The sequence below is a fragment of the Oreochromis aureus genome, linkage group 3 (assembly GCF_013358895.1).
Source record: "Oreochromis aureus strain Israel breed Guangdong linkage group 3, ZZ_aureus, whole genome shotgun sequence".
Taxonomy (NCBI): Eukaryota; Metazoa; Chordata; class Actinopteri; order Cichliformes; family Cichlidae; genus Oreochromis; species Oreochromis aureus.
In genome coordinates, this window is record NC_052944.1 from 105,571,032 (window position 1) to 105,593,280 (window position 22,249).

A 22,249-nucleotide genomic window follows, 5' to 3' on the forward strand; every position below is an offset into this window, starting at 1 on the left:
CTCATACATTCTCAGTTTCGTCACTGATGAATCTTTAGTCAGCTGTGATTGGTCAGTGAGCCTGATTGATGACCTCTGGGCTGACGCATGCACTGTTTCCCTCCTGCAGTTAGTGCAGCTGAAATGTCCGCTGTGTTGTTTTGTGTTGCAAACACAACTCTGAATTTTCTGTGCATGACTCATTTTATTTATGATGACGGGTCCTAAATCTGAGGTATTCCCACAAAGCAAATGATTATGATGAAGGGACCAGCTCTTCACCATCACATCTGGATTTTGTGGTTGATCTGTTTTTAACATCACTCATAAAGATGTCACGCTGCAGCAGCTGAGATTTGTGAGTGATGCTGTCTCACAGCTGTTTCTGGGTTTGAGATTCATTTAAAAACTCCACACAGACACATGTGAACACTTCAGAGAACAAAGAGTCTCTCAGACCTCAGAGTGGGTTTGAGCTCAGGACCAGGACTTGTTTACTCAGCAGCTCAACACACCTGCAGGTTGGATCGACAGGTGCACTGATGGAGCTCAGGTCTGTAAATGTTTTACAATAAAGAGCTTAGAGATAAAGATCAGACTGTGATGCTGATTCTTTCAATAAAACAATGCTACTCGTCATACCAATCCCAACTAGATATTTAAATCTTAACATAAATGAGTAACAGTAGGTGGACATTAGGTAAGGCTGCACTTTTTGCAGCGATCTCGTATAGAAAACTATTCCACGCGTATATAAAACAGGTCCGCGGCTCCGAACCGTAGTAAAGGGACCTCTGGCACTGGGTGTTTCTTCTTCAGTCGCCTTTCTCACTCACTATGTGTTAATAGACCTCTCTGCATTGAATCATATCTCTTATTAACCTCTGTCTCTCTTCCACAGCATGTCTTTATCCTCTTTTTCTTCTTTCACCCCAACCGGTCGCAGCAGATGGCCCCGCCCCTCCCTGAGCCTGGTTCTGCCGGAGGTTTCTTCCTGTTAAAAGGGAGTTTTTCCTTCCCACTGTCGCCAAAGTGCTTGCTCATAGGGGGTCATATGATTGTTGGGTTTTTCTCTGTATGTATTATTGTAGGGTCTACCGTACAATATAAAGCACCTTAAGCACCTTATAAGCACCCTATAAATAAAATTGAATTGAATTTATTTAATTGTAATATTCATAATATTATTTGTGTGGTTATTATGTTGGAGCTGATGGGGAGTATGAGTTGTTATAAACAGAGCTAAACATGTGCTGCACATTACTAGTGCAAACAAAAGACCACTTAATATTTTTAGTGACTTCCTTCTGTAAATAAAAAAAAAGACAAAATATTAAAATACAAATGCTCCAGTGAACACAGTAGGAGTTTAGCTGAGGAAACAGGTTTGATGCATCATTATCATAAACCACCCTGTTGGCAAGTCTGATGGAAATTTTTTTTCCCTATAACTTTTTTAAAACTTCAGTTAAGTTAACCACGTGCCTTCAGCAGGATGACCAGTGGGATAAAGGAGAACAGCTGGTACAGTGAGTCTCTTTTACTGGAAAGGAAATGTGTGCTGACTCTCAGAGCACAAGCTCTGGTCAGAGTTATAATCTGACACATAAAGACTTTTAGAGTTGATGTTTAATGACTTTAATGAGTTCAAGGGTCATCATGTGACTGTTAGTGCAGCTCAGTTATCACACTTCCTTGAGACAGCGCCTGGAATTGTAGAGTATAAGAGCTAACACACTTAAAAACTTTGAAGTGTGTGAGCTACATGCTTATCCTCTCTGGTCAGTCTCATAGTTGGATGAATAAGTTCACTTTCTCTTATTTCCACCATCCAAAGGTAAACCTAATCTTAAGTCATTTTGGTGTGAATGGGTGTTGCTATTAAACAGCTCTCATAATAGTTGAGCTAGTAGAAATATATTGTGTTATTTTGTTGAGTCTTATTGTTATGTTCAGGTGGAACCTCTAAAATTGTTTTTGAACATTACAAAAACCAAGCGAGGAGTCAAATAATTAAACCATTACAGATGTTCTCTTTTTGGTCTCTTTAGTGGTTTAGTTTGTGAATTAATTCTTTTTTGTCTTATTGCTCATCTAATTCTGCAGCACTTCCTCAGATGTTTTTTTGGGGTTCAGATTTCTTGGATTTAAAAATTCTACTTTGCTTCCACTGCAGTTAGACTCCTGTTTATGTCACATTTTAGTAACGTTTTTACAAGATGTAAACCTCTGTACCTGTGGAGGTACCTGAGACCTTTTATGATCCAGCCTGCTGAGTACTTTGACGTGGAGGTGGTGACCCTACAACTGTTTTACACGTGCGTAAGTTTAGGGTGTCAATATTTTCATCAAAACATAAGTATGGGCTGGTACTGGCTTTGTAAAAAGATGACAAATAGCGATACTGGCCTGTGTTTAGCTCGGTTTTGTGTCTGTGTGAATTTGCATGATTGCATTTGTGCTTTCAAGATTAACTATTTAAAACGCCTCATAAAATGAAAACTGTTTTGTTTCCCCAGAACATGAGGATGAATAACTAACAGCAAAAACAGAATTAAATAGCCACCAAAATATCAATATCAGCATCATTTAACAGCCAAACTGTTAACTGAAACAGCCCAGGTTTTCAGTCCATCTTCAACAGGTAAATTCAGTGTGATTTCATCACATGACTCTTGTGACAATGGATTCTTTCTTGTTCCTGCTTTAAGTGGTTGTTTAAAAACAACAAAAAAAATCCACCTGATTCAATTTCAACACATCTTCACTGGCAGTGAACTTTTTGTTTTTAGTGAAGCATGTTTTGAATCAGTTTCCTGAGGAGCATCCAGGAACAGATTCATTATTTTGGAATTTACAGCTTATAAAAGATCATAAACATGTTACAGTAAGAGGTCTTTGCACAGTCTTTCAGTGTGTTAGACATCATCATTCATGTGATACTGAATAAGGATGTTTGCTGAAGAAAGTCTAATATTAATTGAAATATTTAATCTGCAAAGAAACTTCAAAATTATACTTAGAGTCTCCAATCACGTTTCTCATTCTTTCAGTCCTTCAGTCTCAGCGTTCAATGTTCAGAGATCAATAATCTTTTTACTAAACCATAAAATAATTCAACTTTGTGCTAATAACATAATCAAAAAGCACAGAGAGCAATTACATTAAACATAACACAATAAGAGCACCATGATCATGACCTTTGTGCTGCAGGAGGTCAGCTGATTTTCATTATTCATTACGAGGAAGGAAACAAGCCCCATTATGCTGTGTTTTGGTTTACAGTAATGTCCTGTAGTTTAACCTGCTTGTCTTTGTGTTAGTTTAATGTGGTTACATTTTCTATTATTTAGCCATAAAAGAAAATTCATTAATTCAGGTATTTATAATCGATTAACTTTACATGACATGACAACGTCACCTTTGTGTCCTGTGGGTGGGGTAGTTCAACTTTGTTTCTCATGTTTCACTGTGAAGATTCCTCAGAAGGGGAATGAGCAGCGTATCGTGCAGGTGAAGGTAAAACGGCGGTGCGACTGAATGTGGAGCTGAATTCACCTGGTGAGTCATTTCTCTTCATCAGTCTCTAAACTGTTAAAAACATATTTGGTGTTATTTCATTTGATGAGATTCAAGAAAACATTTGTTTATTGAGGGAAATGCAAAAAAACATTAAGGGTGCGATGAGATTAAAATTGTCTTTCTCGTACAAAGAGAATTTTCTTTATCTATTCTAATAAAGATGGCATTAGTAACACTCTTGGAGTTTAAAATAATCTGTCCATAAATGTTGTGTTGACTGAGTGTGTTGCTGTGTCTGTGTGAAGGTGTGGGCTCTGCTATGGATCAGTGTTGGGGAGTAACGGAATACATGTACCGCCGTTACGTATTCAGAATACAAAATATGAGTAACTGTATTCCGTTACAGTTACCGTTTAAAAAGGTGGTATTCAGAATACAGTTACTTTGTTGAAATAAATGGATTACACGGCGGTACTTTCCTGTTTCATATTGTCGCGGGTCAGGACTGTTTGGGTTTGTTTGACAGCTGTGTTCTGTTGTTCCAGGCGGCAGCGTTACGGTTGCCATGGTTACAGGGTGACGTGCTCTCTCTCTGCGTGTTTCCTGGGTGAGAGAGCGCTTTTTTGTTGTTGTTGTTGTGCTAAGCTAAAAGGCAGAATGCTACAGGTATAGCTCTAAAGCATGTAGCCTGATGGGCAGTGTAGTCCGTGCTGCAGGGAGAATGGACTACCATACACGTTATGTGTCTGTGAGCGAGGGAGGGAGAGAAAGGAAAAGTCCGAGCTGTCATCGAGCAGAAACGGGAGCTGGAAGCATGTAAATATAATAATAACCACTGCAGCCAAGAAGAGTGCCTGACGAGCCCATTTGTAAGTAAGCTATTAAGACTCGACTGTACACTGTGTTCGTGTTTTCCTCCGGAAAAAATAAGTTCCGTTGGAGAAGCCTTTCAACGCCTCTCTCTGTCTCTGGCAAGCAAAGTTGACCCAGACAACAAAGTAAAGCTATTTTTCGGCTACCAGCCCGACACGGGGCCCACTGTATTAGCCAGAGGTCCCTTTACTAAGGTTCGGAGCCGCGGACCTTCAGTAACAGTAATAAATCACAGCAATAGTACATTCACGTAGTTGTAAACAGCATGATAATATATTAAGTAATCCAAAGTATTCAGAATACGTTACTCTCATTGAGTAACGTAACGGAATACGTTACAGAATACATTTTGGGGCATGTATTCAGTATTCTGTAATGGAATACATTTTAAAAGTAACCTTCCCAACACTGGCTATGGATCAGTGTGACGACAGAGAGGAGGGAGTCCCTCCCTCTAAAAGCACTCTGTGTGGGGAACATGAGAGCCAGACCAAAGCTCAGAGGTGAGATGACCATCTCTAACTGTCCATGACTCTTCTCCATGTCACAGCTCAGCACTCACTAAGCAGCCTAATTACAGCAGCACCATATTTGACAGGTGGTCTTCACAGTGGAATGCCGTGTTAACTTCAGGCCAGATTAAAAATAAAATGTTGCAGAAATATTTTCCTTCTTTTTTGTGGAGTGTCTTTTGACTGATGTTGTGTTTCTGATAACTTTTATAATCTTAATTCACATTGGCTGCAAAGGTTATGTTTTAGTTCTGTTGTGATTCAGCTGCAATACTACCAAATTATATTTCGTACATAGACTTCCGATCTTTCCATTTTCTATATACGGACACGAATTCTTCAGAAAACTAATAATCAGCTTCTTATCTGTTCCCAAATGCTGTATGTAAACTATTAAACACATAGAAAAGAAACACCGAGAAGATTCTTTAAGCAGGCTCTGGCTTCTTCCTTCACGTATTTAACAGTTCAAGTTGTTATGGTGACATCTTTGGTAATCTTTGTATTAACCCGAACTCTTCCACAGCATGCATTTTTAATTTCTCTTTGATATTTGGGCATATTGGGGCCCAATGAATGTAAAAACAAAGAATTACCAGATTTTTTTTTTTTTTTACCTTATTTTTGTTTTTATGAGAAATCGGAGCCACATATGAGGATATTCATTTAAAATTTTGATAGAACTGTAGCAGTATAATGTCCCCGTAAATGGATATCAGGCCCTTGTAGAGCAAAATTGAGTATTTTGGTCTAAATAACCCAAAATGTGATGTCCACATATGTGGGTGCCAGGTCCTAGGAGGTTAAACACTTCAAAGGCCTATATTTCTTGTTTTAAAGGGGGAGAGGGGAATTGCAGGTCAGCTGACAGTTCCATATTAGTAAGCTACCATGTCACACAAAATAAAAAATAAAAAAATAAAAAAAAATAAAAAAAGAGTGCTGTGGTGGACCACTAGAGGGCTCCACTCACACCCAGTGTTGAGGAAGTGTGTTCCTCTGTTTTGTGGCGGATATGAGCAGTTAATAGAGAGACGAATAAAGAAGGAGTGAGAACTGAGAGCTCTGTGTCGTTGATGCTTACCTCCACATTGGTGACCCCTGACTCGAGCATGCAACGGGCCGCAGATAACGCAGACTCCGCTATGGAGGCATCAGCGGACGCCGGTCTTCCGCCTCCTGTTTCAGCTACGTTCGCTGTGGCGCTGAAACTGCCGGACTTTTGGCTCCATGACCCCCCGTCATGGTTCGTACACGTGGAGGCTCAGTTCGCCCTTCGCGGCATCTCGGCTGACGACATGAAGTATCACCATGTAGTGGCCTCGCTCGACCCGCTGGCCACCCGTTGCGCGATGACGCTCCTCCGGGACCCACCCGCCCAAGGGAAATACGCCACCCTTAAAGAGCTGCTTCTTCGGCGCTATGCCCTCTCCGACGCTGAACGAGCCGAAAAGCTCCTCAACCTGTCAGGCTTGGGTGGCGGTACCGCGCTCGAGCTCATGGAGGACATGCTATCGTTGCTCGGGCCGGATGACGGGGGATTCCTCTTCGCCCACCTCTTCCTCCGCCAGCTACCGGCCGCTGTGAGAGCTGTCCTCGCAAACTCCCCGCTTCTGCCTGCGAAGGATTATCGCTCCCTGGCTGAAGAAGCGGATCGCATTCTCCTGGCTAGCCGCACTTTCAACGTTCACGCCCTGTCTACGGACTCGCCGGCGGCGCCTTCCACGCCTCCACCTGCCTCCCCCGGGGCATCCGCCCCCTTGCTGACGGCAGGGATTGCTACACGCCGGCACCGCGGAAAGAGCATCTGTTTCTACCATCAGCGTTTTGGCGACAGAGCGTCGCGCTGCCTGCCGCTTGCGCTTTCACGGCCCAGGGAAGCGGACCCGCCAGCACGCCGTAGCAGCCGCGACCGCTGGCAATACAGAAAGGCTGCTCTTCATAGAGGACTCGCGCTCCGGGAGACGTTTTCTCGTGGACTCCGGCTCCCAGAAGAGCCTCCTTCCCCCTACCGCTGCCGACGGACTAGCAGCGAACTGTGGGCCGCAGCTCCTGGCAGCTAATGGCTCTCCCATCAAAACGTTTGGGGAAAGGTTGGTGACTGTTTGTTTTCATGGCGGGATTTCCAGTGGAACTTTGTTGTTGCCGCTAGCTCTGTACCTATTTTAGGTGCTGATTTTCTGTGCGCTCATGGACTGCTTGTCGATGTTGCTAACAGATGTTTAATTGATGCTCTCTCGTTTTCTTCGCTACCCTGTTTTACTCGGGTTGCCGAGCCCCTGATTCGGGCTAATGTAGTGACCTCCGGGGATGCTTTTCAGCGTTTGCTTTCAGAGTTTCCATCACTGTCTGTCCCTGATTTCTCTGGCACGGTAACGAAGCATGGGGTTGAGCATTATATTCCACGGTCGGGCCCCGGTGTTGCGCGCACCGCCTCGACCCCGCGAAACTGTCCGTCGCTCGGGAAGAGTTTGCAGCCATGGGCGCCTTGGCATTGTACAGCGTTCGAACAGTGCATGGGCCTCCGCTTCACATGGTGCCCAAATCGGACGGTCGGTGGCGGCCATGCGGAGATTTCCGCCGTTTAAATAATGCCACGGAGAATGACCGTTACCCCATCCCCCACATTCAGGATTTTTCTGCCAATCTCGCCGGGCGTCGATTTTTCTAAAATTGACTTGGTGCGGGGGTATCACCAAGTTCCCGTGCGCACCGAAGACATTCCTAAGACCGCTGTCATTACCCCCTTCGGCTTGTTCGAGTTTTTGCGCATGCCGTTTGGCCTGAAAGGTGCCGCCCAGACCTTTCAGCGGCTGATGGACTCAGTTTTGCGTGGGCTGCCGTTCGTTTTTGTTTATCTGGACGATATATTGGTGGCCAGCTGCTCAGCGAGCCAGCACGAGTCCCATCTGCGCTAGCTTTTCCAGCGTTTGGCAGCGCACGGCCTGATCATCAACCCTTCCAAGTGCCAGTTTGGGTTGCCTGTTCTGGATTTCCTCGGGCACCGCATTTCCGCTGGAGGTGTGGTTCCGTTGCCCGACAGAGTCCAGGCCGTTTCAGCTTTTCCGCGCCCCACGTCGGTTAAAGCATTGCAGGAGTTCTTGGGGATGATAAATTTTTACAACCGCTTTCTCCCCAGAGCTGCCCACCTGCTACAGCCACTCTATGCTGCCTTAAAAGGTAAAACAGCCAAAGATCCGGTTGACTGGCTGCCGGAATGCATCCATGCGTTTTCCGCAGCCAAGTCTGCGCTGGCTGACGCCGCCCTGCTGGCACACCCGCTTCCGTCGGCGGAGATCGCGTTGACCACCGACGCGTCCAACGTGGCAGTGGGTGGGGTGTTGGAACAGCGGGTTTCAGGTCTCTGGCAACCGCTCGCCTTTTTCAGTCGTACGCTCCGGGATGCCGAACGCAAGTACAGTGTTTTTGACAGGGAGTTGCTGGCCCTGCACCTCGCCACACGACATTTTCGTTTTTTCCTCGAGGGTCGCAACTTTACTGCATACGTTGACCACAAACCTTTGACGTTTGCGATGTCCAAGGTCTCTGACCCATGGAGCACACGCCAGCAGCGCCAGTTGGCGGCCATTTCAGAGTTTAGCACAGACATTCAGCACGTGGCTGGTAAGTCCAATCACGTCGCTGACTGTCTGTCACGTGTGTTGGTTTCTCCGGTGTATGTCGGCATCGACTATGCTGCCATGGCCGCCGAGCAACGTGCTGACCCGGACATCCTGGCCCTTCAGTCAACGAAAACAGGCCTCGTGCTGGAGGACACCCCGGTGTGGGACGGCGGTCCGCACCTTCTTTGCGACGTTTCCACCGGTCGTGTTTTTGACTCGGTGCATGCCCTCTCTCATCCCGGCGTCCAGGCCTCGGTCAAGCTGGTCAGCGCCAGGTTCGTTTGGCCGGGCCTTCGCAAGACGGTGAAAGAATGGGCGGCGGTTTGTATCCCATGCCAACGCTCGAAAATCCACCGGCACACACAGGCACCCCTCGAACCTTTCCGTATCCCCGGTAGGCGTTTCGATCACGTTCATGTGGACCTGGTTGGTCCCTTGCCGCAGTCACAGGGTTTCACGCACCTTTTGACTGTGGTGGACCGCACGCGACCAGGTGGCGGGGCGGTACCCTGGCGTCCACGACAGCGGCGACGGTGGCCAGAGCATTTTTGTCGACGTGGGTTTCACGTTTCGGTCCCCCTGCTGACATTACCTCGGACAGGGGCCCCCAGTTTGTTTCTGAGCTTTGGTCTGCCATGGCTGACGGCCTGGGGGTCAAGGTCCACCGCACCACAGCATACCACCTGCAAGCTAACGGGATGTGCGAACGGTTTCACCGGTCTCTTAAGGCTGCGCTCCGGGCTTCCTTGACAGGTGGCGACTGGGTCGACCGTCTTCCGTGGGTTTTGCTGGGATTGCGTAGCGCGGTTAAAGAAGACCTCGGGGTTTCCCCGGCTGAACTGGTTCTCGGCCAGCCCTTCCGGGTCCCCGGGGAATTCTTGCCTGAGAGCCCTCCCCCATGTTTTGATGCCTCTTTGTTGCCTTTTCGCCCCCCACGAGACTCATTTCCTGTTCCTGGTCCTGTGCACCACTGCCTGCCTGACACTTTTGTTCCGAGTTCGTTGGACTCTGCTCGTTTTGTTTTCGTCAGGCACGATGCCCATAGGACTCCGCTGCGTCCCCCATATGACGGGCCATACAGGGTTCTTAAACCAGGCAACAAACATTTCATTTTGGACTTTGGCGGTCGGCAGGAGGTTGTCTCGGTTGACAGACTTAAGCCTGCACATGTTATGCATGAGGATCAGGTGGTTCCGGCCCAGGCCCCTCGCCGCGGCCGCCCACCTGCCACCGGGCTGATGGATTCTGTTTTTTCCCCCAGGAGCGACCCACAATCAACGGAGTCCGAGTCGCCTGCAGCTTTTTCTGACCGCCAGTGCCAGCCTCACTTCCGGGCTGGGTTGCCCTCTGTCAGTTCCCCACCCCCCCGGTTCAGCCGTTCTGGCCGTTTGCTTAAGCCCCGGGTCCTGGACTAGTTCTGCTTGGTGTTCGGGGGGGGCATGTGTGGTGGACCACTAGAGGGCTCCACTCACACCCAGTGTTGAGGAAGTGTGTTCCTCTGTTTTGTGGCGGATATGAGCAGTTAATAGAGAGACGAATAAAGAAGGAGTGAGAACTGAGAGCTCTGTGTCGTTGATGCTTACCTCCACAGTGCAGTTTATATTTAAGCTACATTAATGCAGCATTTCCAAAACTAAAAAAAAAAAAAAATGTCTCTTTGAAGGCTTTCAGTCATCCAGGTAATCGTAGTCTAAGTAGCTTGGAAAGAAAAAAAGTGTCCAGACTTCTTTAAGGGCTTAAATCTGGGACTCGGACACCGTTTGAGCCTAGAACTGGAGAAGCTTCTCGGATGAGAGGTGAAACGTCTTCAAGCAACTTAAAACAGTCCAAACGCTTTTTTCTTTCCAACCTTCTTAGACCGGGGTGATCGTGGCTCAAGAGTTGGTAGTTCGTCTTGTAATCAGAAAGTCGCTGGTTCGAGCCCCGGCTCGGACAGTTGTAACAGAGCGAAGGTGATTTTTAGCACAAATGTTATTAAAGAGAGGGAAACCCTCCTCAAAACGGACGGAGCAGTGGAGCAGCCAAGGGGAAGCACACGAATTAAAAACTGTAAGGCTAACATATAATTTAACAGTTAAAAATATAAAATGAATTGAAACAGCCCTGGCCAGGGGGCAACACAATAAAAATCAATAAAACACAACAGTAAAAGTCCAGTGGCGTCCGCCACGGTATAGAGGTCACTAAGAATTAAAAAATCCAGTGAAGCGGTGCAGAAGGGAAACCCGGCGGCGTCCTCGCCTTCCTCTCCACGTTCTGCGTCCCGGTGCGCTAAAGAAAGAAAGGCGGCGGCAGTCACTACTCTTTTAGGCAGCAATCATTCATTAAAGGGGACAAGTCAAAAGACTTACCCCGGGTGGGCAGAGCTCTTAACTCTGCCCGCCGCTTCTTTGTAACAGCCAATCGGCACCAGCCCGCCTTGCCGCCTCTAATTCCCCGCAGACACGTAATCTGGCCTCTTGTTGCTGCAGCAGTCGGACCGCTCGCTCCGCATCCCTGGTCGCTGGCGCTGTATCTTCCTGCCTCGGTCTCTCAAGCCTCCCCGAGCCTCTTATGTGTCACTGAGCACTCTGTATATCACGGCCCGCCAACCTACACCAACACCAACAGAGGCGGTGGTTTACGACACCAACTGTCTGCCATCTATAATCCAGTTTTGAGTTCCCTCCCCAGACGCCTTAACGCCCACTCACATCCTGGGCCATCTGACCTCAGGAATTCACATGACAAGGTGGGGCCAGGTTTCACAATGAGCTCACCCGAAACCCTGGCTGATTAGGTCCCACACCTGTTTTCACACCTTGGCTCATGTGATTAGAGGATCACCAGGGGGTCCTTTGTCCCTCTTTGGGGGGATACTCCCACTGGGTTTAAATCTGGGACTCTCGGCCATTTGACCTTAGAACTGAAGAAGCTTCTCGGATGAGAGTTGAAACGTCTTCAAGCAACTTAAAGAAGTCCAGACGCTTTTCTTTGCAAACTCCTTTGACTACGATGACCTGGATGACTGAGAACCTTCACAGACACTTCACAAAAATATAACCAAAACATGCAATACAAAAAAATAAAAACACTCCACATTGGAACAGAGTAAAACACAGCAAACATGCAAGCAAAACAACTTCAAAATAAAGTCGATCCTTCCCTGGATGACACAGTCTCGGTCGTTGTGTCCTTGGGCAAGACACTTCACCTACAGCCTACTGGTGTTGGCCAGAGGGGCTGATGGCGCGATATGGCAGCCTCGCTTCTGTCAGTCTGCCTCAGGGCAGCTGTGGCTACAACTGTAGCTTGCCTCCACCAGTGTGTGAATGTGAGAGTGAATGAATAGTGGAATTGTAAAGCGCTTTGAAGGTCTCGAAAAGTGCTATATAAATGCAATCCATTATTAAAAAAAACGTACATTATTTCGTGAATGATGTTATTTTCTTTATTATTTTAACAGCTCTGTGTCCGTTAAGAAACTACAAATGATGTCTGAACAAAAGTATGCAGAGCAGTCAAAGTCTGTGAAGAGGTAAGGTTTTCAAATAGTTACAGCTTTAGTGTCATTATGACTTTATTTAGAGAACACAATGCTGGGAAAAACATTCTTGAGGTTTATTAACCTCAGTGTCAATATAGTAGGTATGTCTGTTGTTTTTATTAACATTAAGAACATTTTAATTATTACATTGAAGTGAATAATTTAATTACCCAACAAAAAGCAAAAATTACGACTAAAAAAATAAACAAGAATTTGAAATTCTAGCCAACAGAAGGACAGATTCACGACATAGGCAAAATATTTATTTCAATATAAAAGAAAAGATTTTTGATAAAACAAAATAAAGCTCAGAAAGTTATTTTTTGCCTTCCAACATTTATATTAGAAATAGTTTTGATCCGGAACTTTAATACATTTATTATGACTCTATTTAGTTTAGTCTTGTAGAGAGTATCCATTGATTATACTAAAATATCCTAAAGAAGTCTCACTATATGGTTTTTGTCCTTTTCATATGTCAAAAACTTTGAATTCAACAGTGTTAATTATTCAATTATTGGGCAGTTCTATCAGGAATCATCAGAGAACAGGATCGTCTGACACAAACTGTTTTTCCATCAAGAGTGACCGATCCATAAATGAACCCATTTATTTTGATGTTGAACATTTAAAGGCAGATCAAAGGTAAGATAAAAAGTACTCAATGAAATCCATTTCTTGAAAATGGCACTGTTGTGCATGTGGATGTTACCCTTACTAAAAAACTGATAAAATGAGCAAAGTTGAGTTTAAATGAGGTGAGATGATGCTGTTAGCAATGATCATGTTCCATGCTGTTAGGATCCAGCAGCAGAGACCAGACTCTGCTGGACTGAGCTCTGTTCCCATGGAGAGTGATGAGTCAATGTATGAACCTACTTACGCTGGACACCATTTAAAAGCAGATTGGTAAGATTATAAGACTCAGGCAAATGCATTCATTTACCAAATGAATACACCAATACAATTGCATTACAACAGTCTCACTGACAATACACCTCACAACAATCCCTAGGATTACAGCTTCATGTTTTTAATTTAAAGTGTAACTTCAAGAGAATGAATATTGTGAGTCCAATGGTGATGTTTTCTTCTAGGTCTGTTAATTATTCTCACTTATTTACATCAGACCATTTTGCTAAGGCAGACTGTAGCACCTTTTTTTGTATCTACTCTTTGGTCTAAAATCCTAATATCAAAGTTTGGCTACATCAAAATGAATAATTTTAATACTGGAAAGTAAAATTCTACTAAGATTTTGAGCTTTGTTTAACTCATAATTTTGGTTTTATCTTGTCATAGAAAATGTTACGGAGATAAGTTTCAAATGAAACACTATTTTATTTCTACAAGGATTTATCCACAGGCAGAGAACTCTCCCGAAGCCAGCTTTACAACTTTGAAGAGTGACCACTCTGTGCATCAACCTACTTATTGTGGACACGACCCAGCTTATCACAGGTAAACATTTAAAGGGGTTATAATATTGTACTATTGAGAAATCATATGGCAAGATGCCGGAAATGGCTCTGAACCCTCGTCGATAATATAATGACAATTAAGCTTTGAAACAACTCCTACTACTATACCACTCAACCCTGGTGAGGATTCTAACCAAACTGGAAAGATTTAAAATAAATCTGGGACAAAAAATGGCACCCAGTCAAAAAGAACGAAGTGTGCAGTTGCTCCTGTCAACTGTTGCTTTCGGAGAAGCTAACCCTTGATAGCCAAGAAGGTTGGAAAATAGATAAAAAAATGGCCTGTTTGCTGAGATTGCGAAGATCAGGGTGACACTGTACAGTGTTGCAGCTGATGTCACGCTGATTAAATCCAACACAACAGAACTCCAGAACTCTGAAGCTGCAATCCAAACGAGTCTGACAGAGGCTGAAAGTCGTATCTTCGACTTGGCTAAAGATAACGGCAAACTATTTAAAAAAGTAGAGCAACTTTGGACCTGGATTGATAATCACGTAAACAATATCATGGCGCCAACTACCCCTGGCAGAGGGTTGTTGGCACTATGCCCCTCCCCTGTTTTAAATGGACCTTAAACAGCATGCATCAACACCACATATCAGTGGGTGGAGTAAGGTTTGGGGTCTTCACAACCATGTTCTCTGTTCACTGTCTGGGGCGTGGGCTGGGAGGAGGAGCTGGCCGTCTGGGACTGTCCGGGGGCAGTCTGCTCATCTCCACCCAAGAGTAAAGTGAACCATCTCCTGGGTCTGGGGGAAGATTGCCCCTTCAAGAGTGCTGGTGCCTGGACCCAGTGTTGTGAGAAACCATCCTACTCTCACAATATTCCGTATTATAATTTGCCGGTGACTTGTGACTAAACCTAACCCTACCCTCTAACTATAACCCTAACCATAACTGTAAGTACCATAACCTGGGTGAGAGAAAAAGAAGTTAATTTGGGTTTGGTGTTGTGTGCATGCGCTGCGTCTGCGCCGAAACATTGGGTAGGATCTTTTTTTAGGTAAGATGGATTCCCAGAACACCGGGAGTATAGAGTTCATTGGGGAGTGTGAGCATGTGTACTCCCACCCTCATGCACACATATTCAAATAATCATGCATCATCAAACATGGAAACACATAGAAATGTACATGTTTGTGTCTGTGTGTGTGCCTGTTTGTCTATATCTATGTGTCAGCTCTTAAACTCCTCCTCTCTCAAAATTACCATTCAATGCTAAGATTTTAGAAAAGGTTGTGGCTAAGCAGCTTAAGCTGTTCAAGATAAATTCCAATCTGGCTTTCGTAGAGCTCACTCTACTGAAACTTCAGCTGAGACTGAAGAAGTCACCTGGATGAGTGACAAAATGTTTCTCCCACTGAAAACGCTACGTCCAGATGAACAGAATCAACCTTTTGGGATTTAGTTAACTGGACGATTGATGATTTTTTTAATGCCTCACTGAGTTTTGTTTTTTGTTGAAATGTCTATTTCTTTAAATGTTTAAAAATAGTTTTAAAAAACTAACAAAAAAAACCTTACTATTGAACTAATGATTTATAAAGAAATGATCATTATGAGAATTCATGACAACAGAATTGCTTCTCTGTACATCTTTCATTTGCAGAATTAACCAGGACACATCAGATCAATCTGAGCACAAAAATCACCTGGACTCCGTGTTTATGGTGTGTAAAAAGAAACACACAACTGCTACACTAAATCAAGAATCATATAGTAAACAGTCATAGCACTAAAAGTGTGGCACAGTGGTAGATTCATAGTTCAGTGGTAGTGGTAGCTCATGTTCAACATAAAGTTTATATCTCTCTATTCCAGCTCCTTGAGAAAAAAATTGTCACATTTATGAAAAATGAGCTAAAGGAGTTCCAGAGGTTTCTGAGTCAGAGGCTGGATGATGATGAGACAGTGATGTATGAGGATAAAGAGAAGAGAAGCAGCAGGGAGGCATTTCTGAAGATCACACTACACTTTCTGAGGAGAATGAATGAGGAGGAGCTGGCTCACCGTCTTCAAAGCAGTAAGACTTTTTGTTTTATTGTGTAACTTAAAGTTTGTCTATATTTACAATAGGATTTTATAAATGAAAGAAAAAAAAACTCAAATTCTTTCACTCACAAATATTTGGATATCAAGATTGCTATCACATGGGAATGAAGCAGACAGGTGTCTGTTTGGGTTTATTAAATTAAATATTTACATTGTAAATATACACATATAAATATATGCATACATCATTGCTCTTCATGCAGGAACTCATGCTGAAGTTGGCAAACGTAAACTAAAATCCAAGTTGAAGAAGAAGTTCCAGTGTGTGTTTGAGGGGATCGCTAAAGCAGGAAACCCAACCCTTCTGAATCAGATCTACACAGAGCTCTACATCACAGAGGGAGGGACTGCAGAGGTCAATGATGAACATGAGGTCAGACAGATTGAAACAGCATCCAGGAAACCAGACAGACCAGAAACACCAATCAGACAAGAAGACATCTTTAAAGCCTCACCTGGAAGAGATGAACCAATCAGAACAGTGCTGACAAAGGGAGTGGCTGGCATTGGGAAAACAGTCTTAACACAGAAATACACCCTGGACTGGGCTGAAGACAAAGCCAACCGGGACATCCAGTTCATATTTCCATTCACTTTCAGAGAGCTGAATGTGCTGAAAGAGGAAAAGTTCAGCTTGGTGGAACTTGTTCATCACTTCTTTACCGAAACCAAAGAAGTAGGAATCTGCAGCTTTGAAGACTTCCAGGTTGTGTTCATCTTTGATGGTCTGGATGAGTGTCGACTTCCTCTGGACTTCCACAAAACTACAATCCTAACTGACCCTAGAAAGTCCACCTCAGTGGATGTGCTGCTGATAAACCTCATCAGGGGGAAACTGCTTCCCTCTGCTCGCCTCTGGATAACCACACGACCTGCAGCAACCAATCAGATCCCTCCTGACTGTGTTGGCATGGTGACAGAGGCCAGAGGGTTCACTGACCCACAAAAGGAGGAGTACTTCAGGAAGAGATTCAGAGATGAGGAGCAGGCCAGCAGGATCATCTCCCACATCAAGACATCACGAAGCCTCCACATCATGTGCCACATCCCAGTCTTCTGCTGGATCACTGCTACAGTTCTGGAGGATGTGCTGAAAACCAGAGAGGGGGGAGCGCTGCCCAAGACCCTGACTGAGATGTACATCCACTTCCTGGTGGTTTAAACTAAAATGGCAATTGTCAAATATGATGGAAAACGTGAAACAGATCCAATTTGGATTAAGAAGAGCAGGATGATGATTGAGTCTCTGGGAAAATTGGCTTTTGATCAGTTGCAGAAAGGAAACCTGATCTTCTATGAATCAGACCTGACAGAGTGTGGTATCGATATCAGAGCAGCCTCAGTGTACTCAGGAGTGTTCACACAGATTTTTAGAGAGGAGAGAGGACTGTACCAGGACAAGGTGTTCTGCTTCATCCATCTGAGTGTTCAGGAGTTTCTGGCTGCTCTTCATGTCCATCTGACCTTCATCAACTCTGGAGTCAACCTGCTGGAAGATCAACAAGCAAATTTCAACAATATCAATGTATTTAAAGACATACCTAAGCTGAAACATCTTTACCAGAGTGCTGTGGATAAGGCCTTGGAGAGTCCAAATGGACACCTGGACTTGTTTCTCCGCTTTCTCCTGGGTCTTTCACTGCAGACCAATCAGACTCTCCTACAAGGCCTTCTGACACAGACAGGAAGTAACCCATCAACCAGACATAAAACTGTTGAATTTATCACCAAGAAGATCGGAGGAAATCTGTCTACAGAGAAAAGCATCAATCTGTTCCACTGTCTGATTGAACTGAATGATCGTTCTTTAATGAAGGACATCCAAAACTCTCTGGTTTTAGGACGTCTGTCCACAGATAAACTGTCTTCTGCTCAGTGGTCAGCTCTGGTCTTCATCTTACTGTCATCAGAAAAAGATCTGGATGTGTTTGACCTGAAGAAATACTCTGCATCAGAGGAGGCTCTTCTGAGGCTGCTGCCAATGGTCAAAGCCTCCAACAAAGCTCTGTGAGTCAATTAATAATGTTATTTTTAGGAAAAAAATTCCTTAATTTACTAGTAAATGGATATTGAAAGTAATGGATTGTCTTGCAGGCTGTGTGACTGTAATTTGACAGAGAACAGTTGTGAAGCTCTGTCCTCAGTTCTCAGCTCTCAGTCATGTAGGCTGAGAGAACTGGACCTGAGTAACAACAACCTAAAGGATTCTGGGGTGAAGCTGTTGGCTGCTGGAGTAAAGAGTCCACACTGCAGGCTGGAATCTCTCAGGTCAGATTAAAAAAAAAAGAAAAAGAAAAAAAGAAAAAAAAAAAAGAAGGAACTATTAATTCAGCTTAACTTTGAGTTTTTTGACACCAGAGCCTCTTTTGAGGTCACTAGCGCAAGTTTGACGTGACAATCTTTTCTTCACCAAGACGCTGCATTATGTTTGCTGCAGATTTGTAGTGTACATATTAATGCTGTATGAATTTCCAGAATTTCAAAGGTTTTCTACTCTCGACTGGAGTCTTCTGACTGGAGCCCACTGAAGTCATTTTTCATTGTTATTGCAAAATAAGATTAGATGCTGTGCTTTGTTACATAGGGTGTTGTTATTCTACTATAAATACCAGTTAGAAGATGGACAGTAGCCATAAATTGCTATAGAAGGCCAATTGCATGCCCGTTGTAGCCTCAGTTTGAAGTCTCTTTTTGCTGATACTTTTTTTTGTTTGAGTGGAATAGTTTCTGAAATCAGGGCCTATTTAAAGGCCTGTATTAAAAATTGCTGTCTTTTCATGTTGTAATTAATGGTTATTTGAATGTCTGTTGTTGTTGCCAGCTTAAATGACTGGTTACTAGCCAGGCTGTTGTGACCTCTCTGTGCTCAGTTGTCTGTCAAACTATGCTTGTCTGAACAACAGCTAAAACCCTTTACTGTATCGAACAACTGTGTGTGTGTGTGTGTGTGTGTGTGTGTGTGTGTGTGTGTGCGCAGGCTATCAGGTTGTCTAATCACAGAGGAAGGTTGTGCTTCTCTAGCTTCAGCACTGAGCTCAAACCCCTCCTATGTGAGAGAGCTGGATCTGCGTAATAACAGCCTGCAGGACTCAGGAGTGAATTTGCTGCTTGCAGGATTGGAGGATCCATATTGGAGGCTTGATATTCTCAGGTACCCCCCTCTATTTTACCTTTAACCAGAAAATCCCTTGAAATTATAATCATGGACATAAAATTACAATTGCATAAAAACAACAAGGCCAGATAAATCTGTTTCATTCATGATAAATAAACATTTGTGTTTCATCCTGTAGGGTGGACAGTGGTGGAGAGTGGAAGGTAACTCTTGGTCTAAGGAAATGTAAGTGGCACATGCTATATCTCCAGTATTTTCTCAAAGTTTTTGGATTAGATCTTCTGGGTATTCTGGAAAATAAATGATAGTCAGAATTTTTGACTTGTGCAACTGATTTTATTTACTGTCAAGAAAACAGAAGTTTAATAGATTAAGGTTTAATTAATAGGTTTGACAGTGGATCTGATCTATAACTAAGGTATCAATTAACATCTTCATATGTTTTCTGGAAACCTTTAATTAGCTACTCTGCTCATAGATCAATGTATGCTAAAGTCACCAGTTACACAAAACAATAAACAGTTTCTTCATTTTCTCCTCTTTCCTCCACCAGTTGCTTGTGAGCTAACATTGGACCTGAACACCACACACAAAAACCTGAAACTGTTTAACAACAACAGGAGGATGAAAGTACTGAAGCAGCAGCAGCAGCCTTATCCTGATCACCCAGAGAGATTTGATATGTTTTGCCAAGTGCTGTGTAAAAATGGCCTGGCTGGTCGTTGTTACTGGGAAGTTGAGTGGGAAGGAAATGTTAACATAGCAGTGATTCACAGAGGGATCCCAAGGAAAGGCTACAGCAGGGCTTCCAGGTTTGGAGGGAATGATCAGTCCTGGAGTTTGACCTGCTCTGATGACGGTTACTCTGTCTGGCACAATGATAAAGAAACATCCATCTCCTCCTCCTCTATCTCTAACAGAGTAGCTGTGTATGTGGACTGTCCTGCTGGGACTCTGTCCTTCTACAGAGTCTCTTCCGACACTCTGATCCACCTCCACACCTTCTCCATCACATTTACCCAACTTCTCTATCCTGGGTTTATAGTCTGGGATGGTTCAGTCACTCTTTGTTCAGTGACAGAATCAGACTGCTGACTGAAAATCAAAGTTTTTAAAATCAGGCTCACCAATAAACATCCCAGTTTGACACCAAGATTAATCAGTGTTAGTTTCAAAATATGACTCCAGGGGGCCCAGGGTCAAGAGAGGGACAGCAGATATAACCACTGGGCCTGAACACAATGACCTCGCCTTCAGTCTTACTTTTATTGAAATTTAAAAATTTAAGGGCATTTTTCATCAAAGACCATTTTGCTGGCTAATTTACTATCACTTGATGATGCTGTTCTGTGAAACGATGCATACGAGCCATGTGCAATTCCAAACAAAACTACTTATCATACCAGACTGTTAATAATGGTGATGAACAGATGTTTTTGAGAAATCCACAGACAGGAAAGAAAAATATTGAGACTGTTAAAGACAGCAAGCTGTGATCAGTAATAAGTGTGCTTCAACAAATTTCTCCCTCTAGTAACATTTCTGTTGTTCACAACAAATCAATGTGTAAAGTAAAACATGTGTTTAATATAATATCTACATAGGTTTACAGCATTATTTTGTTCACAGCCCTGAAACTTTGGATATGTTTGGTTGATTTTTAAGCTTTCTAGAGGTTCATATGATTAGGTTTGCTCTACACATTGTCAAGGAAAGCTAGAAGCTCATTTACCACACAGTAGTCCACACAGAACTGTATAGACCCATCTTTCTTCATCACAAGAACTATGGGGCTAGGGATAGGGTTAGGTGTGCCCATTCCATCCAAATCCCCTGGGTGAGCAGGGTGATGAGAGCTCAGTGGTTCCTGTAGAAAAACTCAATGATTTCAAACAAACTGTGCTGTTGTATCTGATAAGGATGATTGATTTTGCAGCAAAAGAATAACTCTTCTTTATACTTCTGCAATGCAATCCTCAGGAGATGGAAGGTTGTAGTTTTAATGTTTGCTGTTTCCTGCGATTTACACAGATGTGAAGATGGAGGAGGGGTCTGTAATAAAAATGCTGGAGGGGGAGAATCAGGAGCTCCCACAATGCAATGGGTCGTGTCTGCAAAAAGAAGTCCATACATCCTCATTTCAATTAAAAAAAAAATGCTTTTATCTCTCTTTGTTATCTAAGTTCAGCTACCAATCACAACCACATTCATCCTCATGCAAAAGCTCTTCACAATAAAACAGGATACTTGTAAAAATGATCCATACAAAATGTAAATGCTGTTTTAAACTTATGAAACACATTTTTTCATAAGTTTAAAAAAGCAAAAGGAAAATACTTTAACAATTATTACTTTACATTTTAACATAGATTTCAACGTTTTTGAAGTTTAAACCCATTTGAATAAATTACATTTTTAACCTGGTTGCAAATAAATATATTCATTATTTAAAATGTAAAATTTCCAAAAAAGTTACCCACATGGATTGAATAAATCAACAGGCTAACATATAATAAATTGTGTTTCTTTATAAATAATCTGTACTCATATGTATCATGTTGATAACAACAATGTTAATATTTGTAAATGCTATGTTAGGCGCACAGCCAGATTACAATACTGTAAAACAGTTGAGAAAGTGAACACAGGAGAAACGCTGCCGTTCTCCTGGTCAGTCTTGCCAGAATTTATTCATACAACACAAGCATATCTGCTCCACTCTTTTTGTAACTCAATTTCACCATAACCGCTCGTTCCCTGAAATGGCTAATTTTCCACCAGTACATTTCAATATTAACCCACACTACAGGCATAAAACAACAAAAGGTTGAACTGAATGAAACAAATGACAAATACACCTCTTTTCCCATAAAACAGATAAAGAAAATAATCCACACCATCATGGTAGTGTCTTATCATAGAAAGGAAACTCTACCTTCAACATTACTGCACTTCTTGTCCTTGCCAGCATTTTTGTTGGCCGTACTGTATTTTCCGCACTATAAGGCGCACTTAAAATCCTTTAATTTTCTCAAAAATCATCAGTGCGTCTTATAATCCAGTGCGCCTTATGTATGAATTCTGGTTGTGTTTACTGACCTCCCTCCAACCGATTTCATGTGGTACACAGCGCTCAAAAATCTGTCAAAAAATGTTTTAGTACGACTTTGGTAAGCTACGAAGCCGCTCCACTTGATGGATTGTCGGAGCATTACGACGGTAGTCAGGACCTTCGCAGACTCATAGTAATCTGGGTCCAAAACTCTGTTTTGTTCAGGTCCTAAAGTCAAACGAACACCGAGGAACACTGAAAATTAAAAACTGTCTAAATTCTTTCTTCTTTAATAAAATGATCAGTGTCGCTGCTTTACTAGGTGTAACAATTAAGTTTAACATCCAGGCATCCATGAAAACAAAATTTATTAAATTTAACAGAGGTAGACTTCAGCAGGAAGTTAGCAGGAAGTTATCTCGCTGGTTTTGCTAGTTACCTAAACATGATATACCATGTTCTGACTGAGCCATTTCTGGAAAAGATAAAATGTACTTGCTATCACTACCAACA

General features: G+C 43.2%; 1 protein-coding gene across 1 annotated transcript; it reads left to right on the plus strand.

Moving 5' to 3' along the window:
- Positions 1-1,690: 1,690 nt before the first annotated feature.
- On the plus strand, positions 1,691-21,068 carry LOC116313536 (protein NLRC3-like). Its single transcript, XM_039608989.1, is given in 15 exon segments — positions 1,691-1,816; positions 2,156-2,297; positions 2,499-2,623; positions 3,457-3,540; positions 11,955-12,026; positions 12,561-12,680; positions 12,837-12,944; positions 13,389-13,496; positions 15,127-15,187; positions 15,339-15,540; positions 15,773-17,576; positions 17,664-17,837; positions 18,547-18,720; positions 18,863-18,909; positions 19,238-21,068. Coding segments are annotated over 11 exon segments (3,387 nt in total). The 5' UTR covers positions 1,691-1,816; positions 2,156-2,297; positions 2,499-2,623; positions 3,457-3,540; positions 11,955-11,979; the 3' UTR covers positions 19,780-21,068.
- Positions 21,069-22,249: the final 1,181 nt, after the last annotated feature.